The sequence below is a fragment of the Rhea pennata genome, chromosome 1, assembly GCF_028389875.1.
Source record: "Rhea pennata isolate bPtePen1 chromosome 1, bPtePen1.pri, whole genome shotgun sequence".
Lineage (NCBI taxonomy): Eukaryota > Metazoa > Chordata > Aves > Rheiformes > Rheidae > Rhea > Rhea pennata.
In genome coordinates, this window is record NC_084663.1 from 186,704,701 (window position 1) to 186,725,526 (window position 20,826).

At 41.8% G+C, this 20,826-nt stretch overlaps 2 protein-coding genes across 6 annotated transcripts; both read left to right on the forward strand.

Moving 5' to 3' along the window:
* Positions 1–1,584: 1,584 nt before the first annotated feature.
* Positions 1,585–8,121, forward strand: TRIM13 (tripartite motif containing 13). Of its 5 annotated transcripts, XM_062567041.1 has the most exons (4): positions 1,585–1,661; positions 1,794–1,880; positions 5,938–6,054; positions 6,539–8,121. In XM_062567041.1, exons 3-4 carry the CDS (start codon positions 6,043–6,045, stop codon positions 7,769–7,771), a joined length of 1,245 nt encoding a protein of 414 aa, XP_062423025.1. In that variant the 5' UTR covers positions 1,585–1,661; positions 1,794–1,880; positions 5,938–6,042; the 3' UTR covers positions 7,772–8,121. The 5 variants fall into 5 exon arrangements, with proteins under 5 accessions (XP_062423025.1, XP_062423027.1, XP_062423028.1 ...); XM_062567043.1 differs by lacking the exon at positions 5,938–6,054; XM_062567040.1 differs by lacking the exons at positions 1,585–1,661; positions 1,794–1,880 and adding an exon at positions 2,721–4,045.
* Positions 8,122–8,212: 91 nt separating this feature from the next.
* Positions 8,213–12,475, forward strand: KCNRG (potassium channel regulator). The gene is made up of 2 exons (XM_062567045.1): positions 8,213–9,995; positions 11,920–12,475. The coding sequence occupies exons 1-2, from the start codon at positions 9,418–9,420 to the stop codon at positions 12,170–12,172; spliced, it is 831 nt and encodes a 276-aa protein (XP_062423029.1). The 5' UTR covers positions 8,213–9,417; the 3' UTR covers positions 12,173–12,475.
* Positions 12,476–20,826: the final 8,351 nt, after the last annotated feature.

A 20,826-nucleotide genomic window follows, 5' to 3' on the forward strand; every position in this document is an offset into this window, starting at 1 on the left:
ACAAGCTCATAAGCCAACTGCTCTTGAAAAACCTCTATAACAGCCAAGAGTTTATGTGCAGACAGATAGACTACATTTGTACGAAAAGTAGGTTGTGTACAGCTTCTAGAGCTCTATTACATATTTAAAATGTGTATTAGAAATAATCATTGAGACAGAGGTAGCAAAATGCCCAAATTATATTTGATCATGCTCAAGACAGCCGTGGTGCATTCAGCTAGTGGAGCACCATCTTTCTATGCACCAAATACAGAAATCCTGTGGCTGCATAGGAAATTATACTGTACCTGCTGTGTTTGTCCTGAGATTTCAGCTTTCAATTTTGACAGTTGATTTGATCTAAAATTTTCAGAAGGTCCCAAAGAAGAGATGCTAGCCCAGGAAGTCAGTTCTCCACTCCTGTGCCCATACAGCTCCCTCTTTCTTTATAAGGAGGCAGTCCAGAGCAGGATAAGGAAAATAAGCTCATGTCAGCCAAAAGGATTACTGGAGGATAAAATGAACTCTAAAAGTGTATCAGGAAAAAAAAAGGAATACAAGAAATGTATTAACTTAAAATGTGTGAGGAATATAAAATGTCGTATTGTTGTTAAAGTCTGTAACCACAAAATTACAGGAAAAGATTAGTAAAATTAGGAAATTCTTCATATAAAAATGGCTGTTGGGAAAACACAGATAAGGGACACTTGGATACTATAAATGTGCAAGCGTGGGGATATCTCTAGAGCACAGTTATGGTAGCTGAGGAATGGATTAAACTATCACTTTTCAGAAACTACCTGCAATTTGTTCTAGAAACTGCAGGCACTAAACAATCAAGAAGAAATAAATGTGCCATTACAGTGCACCTACAAAAGGCGAGTAATCTTGGTTGCTGTTTGTGTAGCAATTCTAACTTTCTAACTAGTTCTAATTCTAACTAGTGCAACCACTCTGCAATAAATAAGGGATCAAATGCACACGCATATGAGCACTCTGAATAGGATTGTCATTAGTCAAACTTTTCCCACCGAATTTGCCTGAGCAGACAAGCCAGCTCAGGTGAGAGTGGCAGGAGGGAAGGCCGGGAAGGCGAGGAAGAGGAAAGGGGCACTATGGCAGGAGGAAGGTGAAGGGGTCTCCCTCTTTTGGAAGCAGTAAATGGGGAACCGCAGCCTCAATGTGTTACTGAGTTTTAAAATCCAAATTCCTAAACAACTGCAAGATGCCAGGCAAGCGAGGGAGCTTCATTTGATATAGTCTAGCCTGCAAACTTGACTTGTGTGAGTAGTCCTCGGCATGCATAATCCCCTGTGCCAATGAATGATGTGACTGCAGCGGATGAATGAAGTGGGAATGAAGAGTAAGGGAATGAAAAGAATGCAGGAAGCAGAGTACATCAGTTTTGGAACAGCTTTTGATGAAGTGTTTCACAAAATCCAATCTCGCTTGGATGCGAGAGCTGTTATGTTGACTGAAAACTAGCAGAAGGGCTGCAAAAGGATAAAAATCACAAAGCTCCTCTAGTATCTCCCTGCAACCCAGCTCCCATTTCACAGCCCTAGAATTGGTGGATCCTCCCACACGGATGCGGGACTCCCTCCTGCTCCGGCTCCGTTTTATTGCCGGGAGATCGGGAGATCAGCGCGGCGTAATAGGCCACCTTAACCTTCCTTAGCCAGGTACTGTTAATAGATTTACCAGCAGAAAACAGTACATAAAGTATGTTAAAGCAATTAGGAACGTGCCTTCATTGCCTTACAGCGCGCGTGAGAATTCTTGGCCAAATTTGTTTGTTTGTTTGTTTTAATCAGTGCCTGCAGGAAGAGGAAGATGCTTCAGCTGAACCGCCCCGGAGCAGCGCTCCCAGCTACGCCGCACGGCTCGACAGCCTCATGCACGTAAGTCGCAGCTGAGGTCCAGGAATTGAGGAAGGGATTAAGGTCCGAGGAATCAAGGCCCGACAGGAACCGCTCAGCATCTCAGACCGAGACCGCCCATCCGTGCTTCGGGCCGCAGAGCGAAACCTCCGGCTCGCGGCGCCTGGAAAACGCCAGTCGCCCTCTTCGGCCTCGTCCTCCGCGCAGCCCGGGGCGGGGGTTTCCTCGGGCCCGCGCAGCCCGGGGCTGTGCGTGCGTGGGCGGGAGCGGAGCGGAGCGGCGGCCGTTGGCCGTTGCGACACCCCCCAACCCCCCTCGTGCGCGCGCCCGCCGCCTCGCTCGCCGGCTGGCGGTTGGGCGCGGGGCGCGGGCGCGCGGCGGCCGGCGCGGGGCGCGGCACCATTTTCTCGCGCCGCCCCTGCCATTTCGCGCGCGCCGCCCGCCGCAGCCCCCGCGGCGCGGCGCGGCGCGGCGCGGCGAAGCGCGGCCGGGCCCCGCGAGCCGCAGCGGCCCCGGACCCGGCGATGGTGAGTAACGGCCGCCCGCGCCGCGCCGCGCAGGCCCGGGGCCGGGGCCGGCGTGACCCCGGGCCGTGCGCCGCGGGGCAGGAGGAGGAGGAGGAGGCGGGGAAGGCTCCCTGTGAGCGAAGGGCGCTCTGTGGCCCTTTGTGTGCCTGTGCTGTGGCTCGGCTGGAGGCAGCCGTTAAACCCGCGGCTTTGTGGAGCGGCTGAATAGCGCGTTTCTGTCGGAGCGAAGGCAGGCGACGTGTAGGGGAAGGGACAATCCTTATTATTATTTTTTCCGCACCCCCCCCCCCCCGTCGGCCTCGCTGCCGGTGTCGTCTTTGGGTGACTCTGAGCGCCGCTATCCCCTCGAACAAGGGTTCCCCCGCTGGGGGTCGCGACCCCCGGGGAGGCCGCGGCGGGGCGGCGGCGGGGTCATGGGTCCGACAGAAACCTCCTTGTGTCTCATGGCGCTTGGGGTCGGGAGCCTGGCAGAAGCGGGGGACTGCAACCAGAAGCGGTTTGGGAATTCCTGCCTGCAGAGACAGATAAAGAGGCCGCTGATGAGTTAACGCAGAAGTATGCAGTGGTGCTGCCTTTACATCATGTGTTTGGTGGGCTGTCAAACTCTGTTAATGAAACAATGTTCTTAGAGCTGTAAATGCACTGAATTGTAATTGCTTATTTTTTCAGGCCTTTCTAGCTTACTAAAAGCCGGACATGCTGTATCTGCACGATACTTTTGGAAAAACTTTTGGCCGTGAAATGATTTGATTTAAAGCGTGGCTGTTCTCTTCAGCTCTTTTTGGCTGCGTCAATACCTAACGGACCTGGAGGTCCACTACTTCATGCTAAAAATGTCTCCAGTGAAGCCCCATTAGATTGCAGTTCCTGTGTATGGGGTGAGCAGAATCAAAACATGGTTGCTGCAGAAAAGAGGAGTTCCCATCTTCCTTTTTCCCTTATCTCGGGGGACCCTTTTCAAGTTGGTTCAATGCACTAATCTGAAAGGCTAGTGAAGTAGTTCATAGGAGGTCCTGACAAGGACCAGTGCCCTTGCAAAGGAAGAGCTCCTGACCAGCCGAACTGCTTGTGGAAATACAGCATGATTCTGTCAAGTTTTATTTAGAACACTTACTTGTCATTGCAGGGAATTTGTTATTCAGTGTGAGCTATCTTTTTGTTTTGTTTGAGGAAATTTGTGTGCTGCAATCAGCTTGGTGAATTTTTGATTTGGTGTCTGCTTGCTGCTGGCTGATAAACCCAACTTCTGTGTTGAGAAACATCCTAGATGAATTTCTCTCTCATACAGTGTTTGCGGTGTGGAATTAAGCTACAGAACTTTTTTTTTGCATTTATGGCTTGAGTTGTTTATCCCATCTTCTGACTGATGAAACTGTTAAAATTGCTCTTTCTAATAGATGCCATCTCCTGGGTTTGTAGCCACAGAGGCCATGTGGCTCAGGTGAAGGAAGACACCCACTGTGCCTTTTTTGTCTGGGTGACAGGTCCAAGGCCATCCATACCCATGTCAGAAGCTGTGCAGAAGTGGAGAAGCTGAGATGTTGGAGTTTGAACTGTAGTCACTCATGCAATTGTCAAGTTGCTAATACAATGGATGTTCTAATTCAAAGGAATTGTACTCTTTGAAATTAATGTTTTAAGGAAGACGGAAGCTGAAAAGTAAGACTGAGTTGCCAAGCTGATTCAGCTGTCCCAACCAGTTGTACAAGGTTTTAGTATTCTTGGTTTGGTATTCCTGGCATTGTTGCAAGAGTAAAAGAAAATATGCTCATAGGCTTTCCCATTTCTTTTTTTTTAATCCTTATTTTTTAACGATGTCATATAATGTTCTTGAAATTCGGTTCCATTTATAAAGTATAATTATTTAATTGGATAAATGGGGTTGGAATAGACCAGGAAAGTTTTATTTGGATCATGAAGCTTTGTCATGCATGTTTTTGTTCTTTTAAGAGTATGAAAGTTTTCACTGTTCATCTTCTATTTTCAATTAAACCTATAGTAAGCATTTTCTGTAGTGATTTACAGTAGTCACTCTCAGATATGCAAAGGCTGCTTTCCTGCTCCCTAATTAAAAAGTAAAATCTTACCTGGTAAAGGAGGTAGACCAGCACAGATAGTTTCTTTACTCTGAATTTCCAAATACTAAAATATGGAGAACTACCATTTTAGTTTTACTTTACTTTAGTTTTTCTTCTTCTTTTTCACACATTTGCAAAACTGTGAATTGTCTTTTCTTTGTGCTGCTACCCATGGCTGAGATTTATGAGTAAAGTTAGAAACAGAGATCTGCTCATAAAGAAGAAGACTTGAGACTATGGGGGCAAAATCTCCCCTTTCCTTCATTTAATTCTTTTAATATTAGGGAATGGACAGAAGAGAGAAATCTTGTTTGTTCGAGCAGTGAAAGGTGCTTCAAAGTGACTTGTGAGGATATTGCCTTTAGAAAACAAGGTTTCTGAATGGGATCGGTGGTCTCGTAGGAATCCTTCGGCTGCAAATGGAGTAATGGACCTTTTCTGTGGGGCTCTTTTTGTCTCTAATGCTGGCCTTCTTCTGCCTGATGACCTTGGTGCTGAGGCTGAGTAGAAAAGTTGGCAACTTTTTCAAACTCTGCTTATCCAAACAAGCATGTATTCTACTTCTTGTCACTGGTGAAGTGTGGGAGATTTGCTTACATCTCTCAAGAATGGCTTTTACTGTGAAGTCTTGCTGCAGCTGTATCTGTTCTCTTGTGACAAAAACTCAGAATTGATGTTCCCTTTCTTCCCTGTAATTATCTTTGCTTTCCTTGGATCAGTGGTATTGATTTTATTGCTCTTGTTCTGTGCAGCCCGGATCTTCCCTTGCAGCTCTTCTTTTGGCTCCCTTTGTTTGCCACTTTATATCTCTTTGAAGGGACTGAAACCTTGGTAATAATGTCAAAACTGTTTAGAAGAACTCATTCCTAAGCTTTGCTGTTACAGGGGTACTTGAATGCATTTTTTTTATGATACCTCTTCTACTTCAGAAAAGCAATTTTATTTTTATATGAAAGGATTCAATACAAAGGAAGCACCTTTTAATATATAGCTAATGTATAGCTATAATAATGTACAGCCAAACTAAGTGTTTGAGAGGTTTGGGTCTTTATTATTTGTTTACTTGGGGAATACTGAAGTTATAAAGTGTCTGCATCTGAGAACTTGACGTTGGTTAGAGCCACTGGGAGTGTAGTGGGCAGGGTCTCTTCACTGGGACTTCAGAGGGCTATTCCAGTACAAAGATAAATGATAAATCCTCTTCCTGTAGGTCCTGTCCAGGAAGAGGAATTGCTGAAGTGCTGATACTGTAAGAAAGGAATTGGAAATAGAGGTTGCATAGGAGTAAAAATGTTTAATAATTTTTTTCACTATGAATTTTCAGGATTATGAGCAGCTTATTCTTTGAAAAATTCTAACTTTGTGCTGAATTGCTCAACAATAACTCATTTGCTTAGTTATTTACAAATACTGCAGGAGCAAGAGGAAAAAATAATTTTTAAAGTAAATGGTGACTCATGTTTGTCTTTGCAGATGGAAAAAAAAGAGCCACATCGCATATTTTGTAGCTGAAGAAATTCTGACACTTTGCTTTTTCAGCCACCTTTTAATACTGCTTTCTTAAAGGAGTGGTGTTTGATGTTTAAAACGGTAAGCCCTGGATGAGTTGAGCAAGTAGAGAGTGATTAAATCTTTGCAGGGCGTATCAGCTTGGTATCCGTGGTGAAAATCCAATTGCTGAGTCTGGCATCAGTGAAGAAAGATTAAGTCTTGAATTATTAGTACATGAGTTATTTTCATTTGATACAGACAGTCCTTGCTGGGTTGGCTAGCCTTTTCCAGCATTTGTGTTGAGAGTCAGAAAATGGTTCTGCCTGGACACTGAGCTGTTCTTGTGCCTGCCATCTGGTGGCCAGATACCACAACTAATTTAATCCATTTGTGAAGTTTCCAATTCTGGGGCTGGACTGGTTGTGTGAACCTAGCTGAAGCTTTGTCTTAAGGTTGTTCGAGGAAAAAGGTAGTTCCTTTTCTCACTGAGCCTTGTCTCAGATGGAGATGAATTTTTGCATACTTTTCCTGAAGGATAAGTAATTTTTTAAAGTTATTTTATTCTCTTTTTTCTCTTTCCTAGGATATGATGGAGCTCCTGGAGGAAGATCTCACCTGTCCCATTTGCTGTAGCCTGTTTGACGATCCTCGTGTCCTGCCCTGTTCACATAACTTCTGCAGGAAGTGTCTGGAAGGAATACTTGAGGGAAATGTGCGGAATGTGCTTTGGAGACCATCCCCTTTCAAGTGCCCCACATGCAGGAAGGAAACTCCTGTTACTGGAGTCAACAGCTTACAAGTCAATTATTCTCTGAAAGGTATTGTGGAGAAGTATAACAAAATCAAAGTAACTCCTAAAATGCCAGTGTGCAAAGTGCACAGTGGGCAACCCCTTAACATTTTTTGCCGGACAGACATGCAGCTGATCTGTGGGGTCTGTGCCACCCGTGGTGACCATACAAAGCATGTGTTTTGTTCTATCGAAGAGGCCTATTCTCAGGAGAAGCGTGCATTTGAAACCCTGTTCCAGGGCTTTGAAACTTGGCGTTGCGGAGATGCACTCTCTCGGTTGGATACCTTAGAAACTAGTAAGAGGAAAGCTCTGCAGATGCTGACCAAAGATTCTGACAAGGTGAAAGAGTTCTTTGAGAAGCTGCAACACACACTGGAGCAGAAGCGAAATGAGATTCTCTCTGACTTTGAGACCATGAAGCTTGCAGTGATGCAGGCCTATGACCCAGAAATCAATAAGCTGAACACAATCCTGCAAGAGCAACGAATGGCTTTTAACATCGCAGAGGCCTTCAAAGATGTATCTGAACCTATTATATTTCTACAACAGATGCAGGAATTCAGGGAAAAAATCAAGGTGCTCAAAGAGACTCCTTTACCTTGTTCCAACGTAGACATCAGCCCTACAATGAAGAACTTTGATACCAGCCAGTGGAATGGAATAAAACTAGTTGATGTGGACAAGCTTTCCTTGCCTCAGGAAAACAACACTCTTAAACTCAAAATTACTTCAGTCTTTTCATCCAGATTCATAGTGACTTCTCTTATTTGCTTCCTTATCCTTGCTGTCACCAGAATGTCCTTTGTGGAGTCTGTTGTTGACAATCTCCAGTGCTGGAAATCTCAATTCTTTACAATTACCTTGTCCTATTTGGCAGATACAGTGGAAATAGCAGATCATGCAGTCTTTTACTGGGAACAGATGACAGATGGAGCTTCACTTTTAAGAGAAAAGTGTAAAAACTATACGTTAGTGGTACTGGATAATGTTGCACAGTTTGTGTGCAAATATAAATTGTTGTGAAGTCCCTACTGAAATGTAAGAAGTAACAGAGATCTGGTGAAGAAAACAAAAAGCTCTGTAAATTTTTTTTTAAGATTTCCAATGAAAACATTTTAGAGATTCAAAATGTTTCCAAAATATTCCTACTGTTCACATGCTTTGAACATTGATAAATTGGAAGGTGAAATTGAGCTTTGAAAAACATATTGTTTCTGAATTTTTATTTCAGTGGTGATTATGGAAACCTTATTCATTGTAAATCGTCCTACTTACCAAAATACAGGGCAAAACTGTGTACTTAGTTCAGTGTTAATATAATTGTAAAATAAGATACCGTATACCCTTCGATAAAAGGTGTTGCTTCCTAAAAAGCATAGGGGTTTTTGTTTGTTTGTTTGTTTTTCCCTAAGTTGGAGGTGGTTTGGAAAGAAGAGGAAGAGTCAAGATTAAGAATGGTGTACGGATAGGCTTGTTGAAACTGCCCACCCATTGCAAAATACTGAGTACATTAATTCACATTATGGCACCTTTTTCTCACTGAGGATGTTACTTTTCACTGAAACATTATATTTTAAGTCTAACCAAATGTAATTATCTTGTGTGTTCATGGTACTATAGATATTGGTTATTGTTTACACATGCTATACAAAAAAAAAAAAAAAAAAAACAACAAAAAAAACCTTTCCAGGGCAAGCATCTTGAATAAATTGCAGGAGTAAAGAGAAATCAGTATAGGCTGATGAGAGAAGAGAAGAACAAGCAGCAAGATAGTACATACTTTGCAGGTTAATTTTCCAGCATGAAAATTTTAGGGTATCTGAGCTGTCTTGTTAAATCCATGTTTCTTGTAAGCCACCTCTTAAAAAGAGGCCCTAGTAAATGGTTCTGTGCTGTGAAATGCACGTGCCTGGTCAGCCAGCAAAGGCAGCTTGTGTTCTAGCCCAGCCATGGTGGCATGGGGGCAGTGTCTCTCCCTCCCTCTCTGTATCTCCAGGTCATAATTCCAGTGGCTGAGGAAAAAAGACTGAATGTTTTTTTGGAACAGAGAGCATAATGTCACAGGACTATGGATGCTGTTGGTGTTTGGAAGTGCTTTAGCCTTGGAACGTGGGTAGTCTCGGTTAGTGTTCCATTTGATCTCATGTACCTTATTTCAGGAACGAGCTGACTCTGAGTTTATTGACTTGGCTATAGGATAACAGAATGATTTAAAGTGAAATGTAAGCTTCAGTTATCTGAAGAGTACACGATACTGAAATATATTACTTGAATTATATTCAACCTCTTTTTGCAGTGGTCCTATGAACAACATATAGAATGAAAATCTCCAGGAAGCAAATGTGCCATACTTTGGGGATATTCTTTGGTCTGTATGAAGGTTTAATAAGGTGTGATGATCAATTAACTGTCTTCCAGTAGTACTGGAAGTTGTTCATTTCAGAAATAAAACACTAAATTCCAAGAATCAAAGTTTCCAAGCAACCAAGCCCTGCAAACAAAACTATTGTACGTGGTATTTACATCTTTGTTGCCTGGGAATCCTGTCGCTGCTCTACAGCTCACCTCAAACGCTTGCTAAAAGCACTGAACAGTGCTTACAGTTTAGGAAGGATAAAGTCACAAACACGTAGATCAGGGTGTTATAATTTTTGACAGTTGAGAGGACGATGAGTAATCGAGAGTTGGTCGTTCTGAGTGTGGGAGGGGTGAGATTTGTAACCCGGGCTTCTACTTTGCAGCAGTTCCCTGAGTCCAGGTTAGCACGGATGTTGAATGATGAAGACTGTGAATTCAGACAGCTGAATGGGGAGTTTTTTGTGGACAGAGATGGAAATTTGTTTAGTTACATCTTGGACTTCTTGAGGACTCTTCAGGTCTCTTTACCCACTGATTTTTCAGACTATCAGAGGCTGCAAAGAGAAGCAGAATTCTATGGGCTCTGCTCTTTGGCTGAGCTCCTGAGCCAAGAGCACTTGCTGAAGCCCAGGCTGGAGATCTTGGAAGTGCGTTTTTTTCTGCAGGAAATGCAAGCCTTTTTCCGGATCTTTGGTTCCTGCAGTAGCACTGTGGAAGCTCTTGCTGAACAGATCACTGTGTTTACAGGCCAGCAGACAGGACAGAGCTGGAATAGCCCTTTTCCTTCGCAGAAGCCACTCATTCCACTTCCTTTGGAAAGACCTTCTCATCACGATATGGTTTTTCAGTGTGGTACTGATTACTCTGCTGGTGACCAGTTTGTGGCCAGGTATTCTCCCTAGGGTGACTTCTCATTATGGAAATGGCTTTGTGACTTGTAGTTCTTGAAGTACATGCCACTTGCTAATAGGCCTCATTTTAAAGAAACAATTGAACAATTGTCTGAGAGAAAAGAAATAGGTTTCCTTCTTTCTGCCTGTTTAATGTTACATTTTTTCTAATGTTGAAATATCAGATTTGTTACACTGATTTGCCTACTCTCAACAAGATTCCTAACTTTCTAAAATATGCTGTTCTTGAAACTTTTGTTTTCTTTCAGATCTTTTCTTGTTTCCTCCTTGCTCTCTGTGTTATACTTTAGAATTTCACAGCATCACTGACCTCCTAGAAAACTTGTCAAACACAGAGTAAAATGAAGGAAAGCAAACAAAATAAGTAAGGAGTGAGCTACCGGAGAAGGACAAGTAAAATGGCCACTAGTTTATGTTCCCATAGGATTTCATATGGAAAAGAGGAAAAAAGCATGAGTGGAGTTAAGATTACCATTCAGGGACTGGAAAGTTTATAGGGTCTTTTATAGGGAGAGGGAGAAGGGGTAGAACACTAACTATATGCTACACAGCAGGTTTTCTTTAAGTTCAGAGCCAGATTCTATTTTTTATTAAAAATGCTGTAAATCAGTGATTTTTGAGATAGTAGCATATTTTAATACCATATCTTTTTTTTTCACTTTAAATAAACTCTTACTGGATGTCTCTGTTGTATGGACACACATTCTAATAGAAGAAAAATTAACCTAGTTGGTCTTGTGTGGCTCTCAGAATATCTGGAGTTTTATGGAAATTTCATTGGAATAGTTCCAGGAGAGTTATTCTCTCTGTTGAATATAAGAATTAACACAGCAGTCTTTGGTTATTTAAAAAAAAAAAAAAATCAGTGAAGTTTGTCTTCCTTTTAACTTTCTTTAGCTAACTAAGTAGAGGAAACACTGAACTACTTTGTGTTTAGAAAGCAGCCTATATTTATATACTAAATCTTAATTTTATAATTTAATTTTATTGGACTAACAGTTGCTTTAGTAGGTTATGGCAACTTAAATACTGCAAGAAGTATTCCTAATTCTTACCTTTCTCTCTTCAGACTCAGTAAAATTTCTCCTTTGCAGATCAATAGAAAGGGATAGCTTGATTAATGAAATAAGTCAACTTATGTGATTATGTCACCTACCAAATTTCTATTTAGTTAAACTTTGTGGGTGACATGGACTCTGTGCCCTTTTTGTGCTTTTTCAGGAATGTTTGGTGTACTTTTCTGTGAACTGTGGAACAGTTTCACCTCTGTCAACTTATGTATTTTGTAATAGTATTTTTACATGACTTCTGTTTCTTGAAATGTCTGGATAGATTCTTAAATCTGTACTTTATATCAAGTATAATCATTTGAGGTAATGTGAAAATTGTTTTCCTACTTGTTGCCATAAGACCTGCTGTACAAGGTAACTTTGCAATAAATGTTACTGTTTGTAGAGAGAGATCCTGTGTAATGAAGAGTGACACTATTGAGATCATCCTGGTTTCATTGCTCCTCCTGTCATTTGACTATGCTTGCTTGAAAACCTGTTGCAACTAGAGCAGGCCGCTCAGTTCCCCATGGTTAAGTGAAATCAAATGGAGATTGTCACAACTGTTTCTTAAGGAAATGAGCTTTGTTGTGGGGCTGAAAGAGAAGTGCTCGTTCTGTAACATGTAAATGGACAAGCTGAAGAATACTGCTCTTAAAATGAGGAGAAGAGTTAAATCATCCTCAAGGGAATAAAAAAAAATCCAGAATCTTGATTGTCCCAAATCAGCGCAGCTGTGCTGACACGCACCATCTGATGACTTGGTTTGTTAAAAAAAAAAAAAAAAAAAAAAAACACCTCTCCTTCAGGAAGTAATTAAATTGTATTCTAACAACTTCTTTTCTTATTTTAGGTATGTTTCCATAAAGCCTGATAATAGAAAGCTGATTAATGGTACTAATGTGCTAGGCCTCCTGGTTGACACTTTACTAAAAGATGGATTCCGCCTTCTAAGCACCAGAACAGTCTCCAGTGAAGAAAAAGTTGAATGCTACAGTTTTGAAAGGATGAGGAGGCCGGCAGGCCTTACCATCACTGTGAACCAAAGCCCGGGGAGCTCTGGAATAGCCCCGGCAAAGGGGAGTCACACACATAAAGCGAAATAAAGCTTCTTCCTTTAATCTTTTTAAGGTGAAGAGGGGTGTGCCAACACTACTAACCTATTTTGGGGGAGTTTGAAACTGCAATTATGGAGGGAAATAACAAACTATTTTTTGTGTGTTCAGGAAAAAAAAAAAAAGAAGAAAAAAAAAAGCCCTTCTGCTTTCCTGCCTTTTGCTGCTCCACCCTCTTCAATTCTAAACAGAAGAGCCACAGATTCAATATTGTGTTTGTGGACCGGATTCCGGTATTTGAAGGGTTGTTTTTATTTTTCTCTATGGCTAAAATTTATATTAAGACTGTCAAAAAACCCAACCATATTAGAGTAAGGACATTTCTTCCAGAAAATCATTTTTGTATTCTCTGCTAATTTGTAAGTAGACCTTAAATATGGTAACATCAGAAGAAAAAACTTTACACAACTCTCTCATCCCGACAGTTTGAAGAAGTGATTGGAGGAGGAATGCAAATCTGAACGATTGCATATTGTTTCTACTTGTGAAAGAATGTGTTCACAGATGCATCACAAGTTGTATTTCTCTGTGACTTGTGACATGAGAAAGTGGCTTGGGAAGCCACCATTAGTGTCCATGAAATAATGTTATGATCTCTTGCAGAATCTCTGCTCCCCTCCGAAGGCATAAAGCTACTCTTTGGTACTGAAAATTCAGTGATCAAAGGACATTAAAAATACTTGCTAATGAATGCTCTGTTCATTTTTAGAACCTTAACTATAAAAAGAATGAAAACACGATAAACAGTCCTTCAGTTGGAAGACTTAGTACAATGAATTTTTTAATGCTTGTAAAGCAAAAAGCGTATTTAGGAGGAAGTGATGGCAGAAGTGGTTTTAAAAGCCGTAGGAATGTTAACCCTGAACAGTGTTGTGTAAAGACACCAAAATATCTCGGGTACCAGAAGAGGTAAGTTATGAAGCTTTATCAGTTAAGACTCTTTTCTTCCTTGCTGCTAGGCAAGGAAGGAAGATAGCGATAACCTCAAGGATTTATTTAATTAATTACAAATACTGAATTTTTTCAAGTTGCAAATGGATGAGTACAGCTTCTTTGGACTTTTTTGGCCAACTAATTGGATCTAGCATTTAGTTAGCTTTAAAGTGGGAGTTTATTACTTTGTTTGCAGCACTTAGAAATGGGCAAGGGTGGTGGACTCACTTTTCTGTTTCTTGTCCTTGGAATTCCCAGTGATCTCTTGCAGACCAGACTGCTGGTGCAATGTCAGATTTCTATTTTCTTTTGCTACCAGTGCAATGCACTTTACCTTGACACAAGTTCAGAAGTTCACTAGTAACAACTGGGTTCTCTTTGCTTGTTCTAGAGCTTGCTGGGTTGAGAATACAGTGATTATGGGACTACATTTCCTAAGGTGCTTACAGGTTATGTAGCGCAGGAGATGGTGGGGAGTGTAAGCATGGATACTTTCAGTTCAAACAGGACTGTTTCTGTCAATAATGTCAATCTGTTAATATGCTGAGCATGGGCTCTTTGTTAGACTTTGCCTTATTTTCTTTAATTTGTCTTAACAGCAGTTGTATTAATGCACTGGCTGGTCTGGACTGAACATAGCTCTCTCATTTCCAGGCTGTAAGATAGCTTTGGTATCTGCGCAACATTACGTTCCCCGTGATGTGTTCGATGTATCTTGCCCTACTCAGAACAGCAAGAAACCAAGCCTCGTCTCTCCCCAAAATCAGAGCGGCTCTGGGGCTGTGTTCGCATAGCACTGACTTGCCCTTAAGCCCTGGGCCTGCTCTGGGTGGCCGCTCGGGACCTGTGTTGAGTTGCACCCTGCGCTGAGTGGTTGTGCGTGTCAGAGCAAACACGGTGGGACTCGAGGCTGGCGCTGCTGATGGAGCTTTGGGGCGATGCAGCAGACCAGCTGTGTGAGGCAACTGTCCCAACGCATTGCTCTGTTACAAAGACCACGCTATCTGCTTGCTAAGCAATCAGCTCATTTTGAAATACATTTACTGACTTTCCAGAAAAGTTCCCATCCCTCAAATCTAAATAAAACGGAAATCAATAATTGTGAGTATTGAATGAATCAATGGCTTTGGATATTTTTAGGAAAGAGACTTAATAATGAAAGAAACACAAGATGAAAGTGAAAACTTTTTACTGAGAAAGAGAGAAAAAAGAAAAGGACTTGAGCCTGTATTTAAAGATTATGATTTAAATAATCACTGAGAGCAGCATTAACCAAGATTAGCTTCTTAACCCTTTGTAATAACAAACGTTTCACCCACTGCAGAAGCAGTGAGTTTAATTGCTGTAGTAGTCACTTTGAAAGCTGAATTTGAGATTTTTTTTTTTCAAATAAGGTGAATAAACCCTACCCAAGTTTTAAGCTATGTCTTAACACATATTTCACTGTGCAAAAGCAATATTTAGTACAACTATTTTACTAACACAGCTTATGATGTGCTAGTGATTAACTATTTATGGTTCCTCTCATGGGCTCATTTTTAGTCGTCACAAACATCATTCTATGAACTTAATATTTTGGCTATGGGAAAATATGCCAATGTAAGTTCCTGTCCTGTAAAGAACTGTATATGCTCTGCCTTAAGGTTGCTTATTGTTGTGATACTGCTTATTCTTAAAATGAAGCGCAGGACTGTCGCTAACGCTGGCTTCTCAAGTTCCTATTACTTACGCTTACCTAGCACTGAACTGCAGGTTTCACCTTCTGTCACTTAGGCACCTGCAGGAAACATGACTAAACTATTACACAGTGCTTTTGTTTTTCCAATTAACAGTTGCTGAAGAAAGTTTGGGAGCATGTGTGTCAATAACCTGATAGTTTCTGTCCTGCAGAAACTTATCAATAGCATAACCATGACTTAAATTAAGACAATTTTATATTAAGCTGATTCCTCAAAGGAATGTGCCCTCCTGAATGTCTTTGTACAGACAGTGGAAGCAGCAGTAGCTGCTACGGATGTTTTGGTGTATGAATAGCTTCAAGCTGTAAGTTAATGACAGTAATCACCAAGGCAGAGATGAAAGTGTGTTTGCTGAGAAGTGAGTATAAAGATAGCACCAGCTAACAAAGAGGATCCACAGTTAGGCTGGTTCGTTAGGGGCCTCCACCTTGCAAGAGTTTTTCCATCAGTGTGAAGTGTTGCCATCAAGGCAACAGTGTTTTTATGCCCTCTTTAGAGTGGTACGCAGCAGCAGCTGCAGGCCTTGAGGCAGTTACTTAGAAGTAGTTGCCAAGGTTACTACTATGTCGTCCCTTCCGAGGTCCCAAAGAGGCCACGACGCAGCAGAGAGCAGGCCCTGTCGCGTATCACCGAGAGAGCAGTTCAGACCGGCGCAGTCCCACAGCCGATACGGCCATACAAGTAGAAGTGAATTTGGCTGATGGAAGCCGATTATGAATACTGCTGCCTATAAAAGGAGGAAACCAGATTAGCTCTGAGCCTGGGTGATTTTAAAAGCCTTCAGGTCAGAGACAGAGTATGTGCTAAGCTGAGCACTCTGGGTGAGTGAGTAAACCATAACATCTCACAATATGATCTCTACTAGAGCAGAAATGTTGCAGGTAATTTGGTGATGCTTTTGTGTAGGAGAGAACTAGGAACTCTGATCTCTCTCACCCCTTTTTCTATCTTCATTTTTGGTTAAATGGGAATGGGATTTTGAAACATTTAGACTATTTTTTCCAATTAAATTGGAATTTTGATCACTAATATTAATTTGCTTCTTCCAGTCATTGCCAACTTTCTCAAGATAATTCATCTTTCCTTAGAAGGTTCAAGATTTTGCTGAATTTGTTAGGGCCGTCGGTAGACTTATTGCTCTATTTGCCTTTTTATTTCCTCCTTTGATTTAGCAAAAGTATCCAACCATTCTACTGCCTGATACGCTGCAAACTGACTGCCACAGTGCTGGAACAGCCCTGAGCCAGCCCTCCAGGTCACTTGTGAATGTACCACGAGCAGTGAAGTGTCTTCTACTTGTTAACAGGCAAGCAAACTTCAAGAACAGTAAGATCACAAGAGGGGAAGGAAACTAAATGGTAAGATAATGCAGTCATTCTGTCCTACATCTACAGATCTAGGACATGTCCTACATCTAAAAGATCTAAAAGTAGATCTTTTTAAAAGTGGTGATAGCGTGCTGCCAGATTTGGAGATGATTCAGGAAGGTATCACCTCCTTTGTCATGTATCCTCATTTTTATTTTAATCACTTTTCTTTATAGGTGTATTTCATCTTACTCAAGGCTATGAAGGGCTTCATTGATAAAGTCTTATGAAATACTATCCAACAGGATAGTATTTTCATTTTTTTCACCCCTTTTTGCTTTTGCACTGTGTTGACTTACCTCTGGTAGTGATTGATTACATTTTCTGTGCTTTTAGATAGCTTTTTGTCTGCTTCCTCACAAACTGGAAAATTCTGTTAAGTTCTCATCATCTCTTCCAGGGACACATGGTTTATCTCCCACCTGAATTTTTCAATAATTTGCTGATGGCAGGAAGGAGAGAGTCCAATGTGAACCACCTTCCTTTTCTTTGTCCCCTTGCCCAGCAGTGGAAAATCTTTTGGTACCGATTTTCTAAATGATTATTCTTGAGTTTCATCTTTTTAGATGAATTCATCTAGAATTTAATTCTTTTACGAAAGTCTTCTGTTCAGCAGTCAACGCTCATAAGATCATATAATTAATTAAGACTAGATGTTTAAACCTACTTAAACATAACCTATTTAACCTATTTGCCTGCATAGATGAATCTCATCATAAAAATAGTAGAGGACTCCAGCCTAAGATGCAGTATATAAGGGATTAATAGGTATAGGCAAAAGAATTATGCTGAGGCAATTGCATCCTGTCCCGCCTCTATGTGCTTGTAAATAGAGATAGTAACTTCTGTTTTAACTTTGGAGGAACTTTTCTTCACATTATACTGTTCCCTCAGGGACCCCCCCCAACACACACACACACACACACTCTTTTTTTTTTTCCTTTAAGCTAGTTTGGTTAGTTTCCTATTTGGTTAGTTTTTTGAACACAGTTGGAATGCTCAAAAATAACTCATTTAGTCTGAGCTGTGCAAGGCTGGTGGGCTTTTGCCTGTCTGAAGGGGATAATTTTAAGGTATATCCAACACACAAGCTGGGTGATATTCAGTCTTGATCTGTAGCTAAATCTAGTACCATAGAGCAGCCAAAGTGGATTAGAAGTCCCATCTGAGATCACAACAAAGTATTCATTACTTTGAATAATTCAAAAAAAAAAAAAAAAAAAAAAAAATTTGCTCCCAGATTGCTGGAAAGTGTTATTGAATATTCATTGGGAAACAAGCTGGGAACTATCCAAGAGGGGGAGGGAGACTCATTGCCTCTTATTCTTTCCCTATGATTTGTGCTGAACCATTGCCAGGCTTCAACTTTACAAGGTTTATTTTTATTGATTTTTCAACAATAAACAGTGGGAGTATCTACAATAAAAGATTTACAGTGAGTCATGAGGAAATACATCTCCCTACCAAATATTATATCGATCTATTCCCAGATGCTACTGAAACAGCATATAAAAGACCAAATCAAGTCCAGTGATGGAGAACTTCCTCTCTCTAGTGACAGATACATATGATGTTATGTCTTCGGAAAACAATAAAAGGGAAGGGAGTGACTCCGCTTCTTTGACCATATCTTCAACAGCCCAGTTAAATCTGTCAGCTCAATGTAATCCACATAAATAAAGAACTGGGAACCAAGGGAACTAACTGCTTGTGCATTTGAGGATTCTCATTCTTTGAAGCTGCATCTCCTGCCGCAGTCAGGCTGTAATTAGTCACAGAATGCCTTGTTATGACTAGCAAAGGGATGGACCAACAACGATTTGAATAGTCTGGAACTGGCTGCAGATATGCCTGGAGCCCTGAATTTTCTCAAATGGATGGATGGGATGTAAATCACTAGTCATCACATAAAATACAAATAAAGTTGACTTCTATTTTTAAAAAAAGACATGTCAATTTTCTAGACTGTAGTGCACTTTCTGCTAAAATAACCTCTTGAAGTTTTATCTGTAAGCATGATCTGACGTAAATTTCCTACTCCATTTAAACACATGCATCCCTAAAGGTTAGAAAGAGCAATGCGTACAATTCACTTCAGAGAATGAATGTAGTGCTTTGCTTTCTAAGCAAGTTTCTGCTACAACAGTCAGTTGAGGGCTTGCTAAAACTGTTAGGAATTAAACATTGCAACATTGTTCCATCTCGATTCTACTGGAACTGGAAGAAAAGACAACAGATTGGAAACATCAAGTTTAGGATTTTCAAACAACTTCAAAGTTAGGAAATTTTCTTTAAATTTCAAAGGGAAGTTTTAGTTTTCATTGAGGTCCTTTTGAAATAGCTGTTCTATGCTTTTTATTTATTTATTTATTTATTTATTATGGTGATTAATACCAAATAGATAATAAAACAATTATTGAGATTTTATTTCTTTTAGTGTTGTATTGAACAGTAACTAGCGCTCATGCTGACCCTTCTCTCCTTTACTGCTCCTAGGCCTGGTCACTGGTGGAGTGCAGGCTCCACTATGCTTTAAAGAAGCGCAGAGATCCACAGATGAAAGCAAACTTTTTTTTTTCCTTCTTTTTTCTTCCTACTGGGAAAGAGAAGGAGTCAAGGGATGGAACTCAGCAGGAGTCACTGCCTTTGTGGAACCAAACAGACACAACTTATTGTACTGAAGGGAGGACAGTTAACAGAGCTGTCAGAAATTTCTACACGATCAGAGAAGGAAAAATGGAAGATCTTATATGGGTGAATGAATGGGTGGGTGATAGCTACTAAAGGAACCTGGAAAAGGCACAGAACAACTTAGATGGGCAATTTAGATTTTCATGAGACCATGGGGACAATTTATTTTCTTTTCAGTTTGTCTAGGTAAGCAAATACGTAGAACATCTTATATTGTGTATATTGCGCATATCTGAAGAACCAGATTTCTCTCTCAGAAGTCAGTCTTGTATATGTGCTAGGAAGTAAAACACTGAAGGATTCAGACATCTGGAAACAGAAGCAAAGCTTTTGGTGGCTGAACAGACAAATTTGGATGATCCAAATGCCAGCATTGCTTTGGCAGTACTTAGGCTACACGCCTCCGTCAAACTGGATACTTCCTGTTAGCAACCTTTGTTTTGTTTTAATTCAAGTTTGGTACTGAGGACAGTAAACCAAGGGTTCCATAAATCAGAAAGGCATCTTCTTCTGGAACAGAATGTTTTAGATCATAGAATCAGTAAGGTTGGAAGGGACCTCTGGAGATCATCTAGGCCAACCTCCCTGCTCAGCAGGGTCACCTAGAACATGTTAGACAGGGTTGCATCCAGGCGGGCCTTGAAGATCTCCAGAGAAGGAGACTCCACAACCTCTCCGGGCAACCTGGTCCAGTGCTCCGTCACTCTCACAGGGAAGAAATTCCCCCTCACGCTCAGGCGGACCTTCCTGTGCTTCAATTTCTGCCCATTGTCTCTTGTCCTGTCACATGGGACAACTGAAAGGAGTTTGTCCCCGTCCCCTTGACACCCTCCCTTCAGGTACTTGCACACATTGATAAGATCCCCCCTTCAGTCTTCTCTTCCCCAGGCTGAAGAGGCCCAGCTCTCGCAGCCGTTCCTCATGTGGCAGGTGCTCCAGACCTCTGATCATCTTCGTAGCCCAACGCTGGACTCTCCCCAGTAGCTCCATGGCTCTCTTGTCCTGGGGAGCCCAGAACTGGACACAGGACTCGAGATGAAGCCTCCCCAGGGCTGAGGAGTGCGGCAGGATCACCTCCCTCCACCTGCTGGCAACACTCTTCCTAATGCACCCCAGATGACCTTTGGCCTTCTGGGCCACAAGGGCACATTGCTGGCTCATGGTCAACCTGTCATCCACCAGCACTCCCAGGTCCTTCTCTGCAGAGCTGCTCTCCACAAGGTCAGCCCCCAGCTTGTACTGCTGCCTAGCGTTATTTCTCCCTAGGTGCAGGACTCTGCACTTGCACTTGTGGAACCTCAGGAGGTTCCTCTCTGCCCAGCTCTCCAGCCTGTCCAGGTCTCTCTGAATGGCAGCACAGCCCTCAGGTGTGTCAGCCACTCCTCCCAGCTTGGTATCATCCGTAAACTTGCTGAGGAGGCACTCTGTCCCCTCATCCAGGTCATTGATGAAGTTGAACAGGATGGGACCCAGTACTGAGTCCTGGGGGACGCCACTAGCCACAGGCCTCCAACTGGACTCCACGCCACTGATGATGATCTGTTTTTCATGTTTGCAAATAGATTCTTAAGCCCTATAATTTTTCTTTGGTATCTATGATCATGGTTAGCAGGTACAGGAACACTTGCGTAACTTATTTTGGCTATAGCTTGCCTAACAAGCTGTGCTGTAGCAATCTAGTGCTTAGCTACTCAAAGCCCGATGTATGCTCTCACTCAATGTCTGAGGTGAGCGTGAGTTTGAAACTGGGCTTTCATGAGATCAAGATAAGCTATTGCAACAGCAGTCTGCTATCGTTTCTATACTCTGTATTCTGCGGGGGGGGGGGAGGGGAGGGTGTCACTGCTGACTTCTTGTTTCCTCATAGCAGCAAAATGTAACTATGAAAGAAGGATCTGATGGCAGGTCACACGAG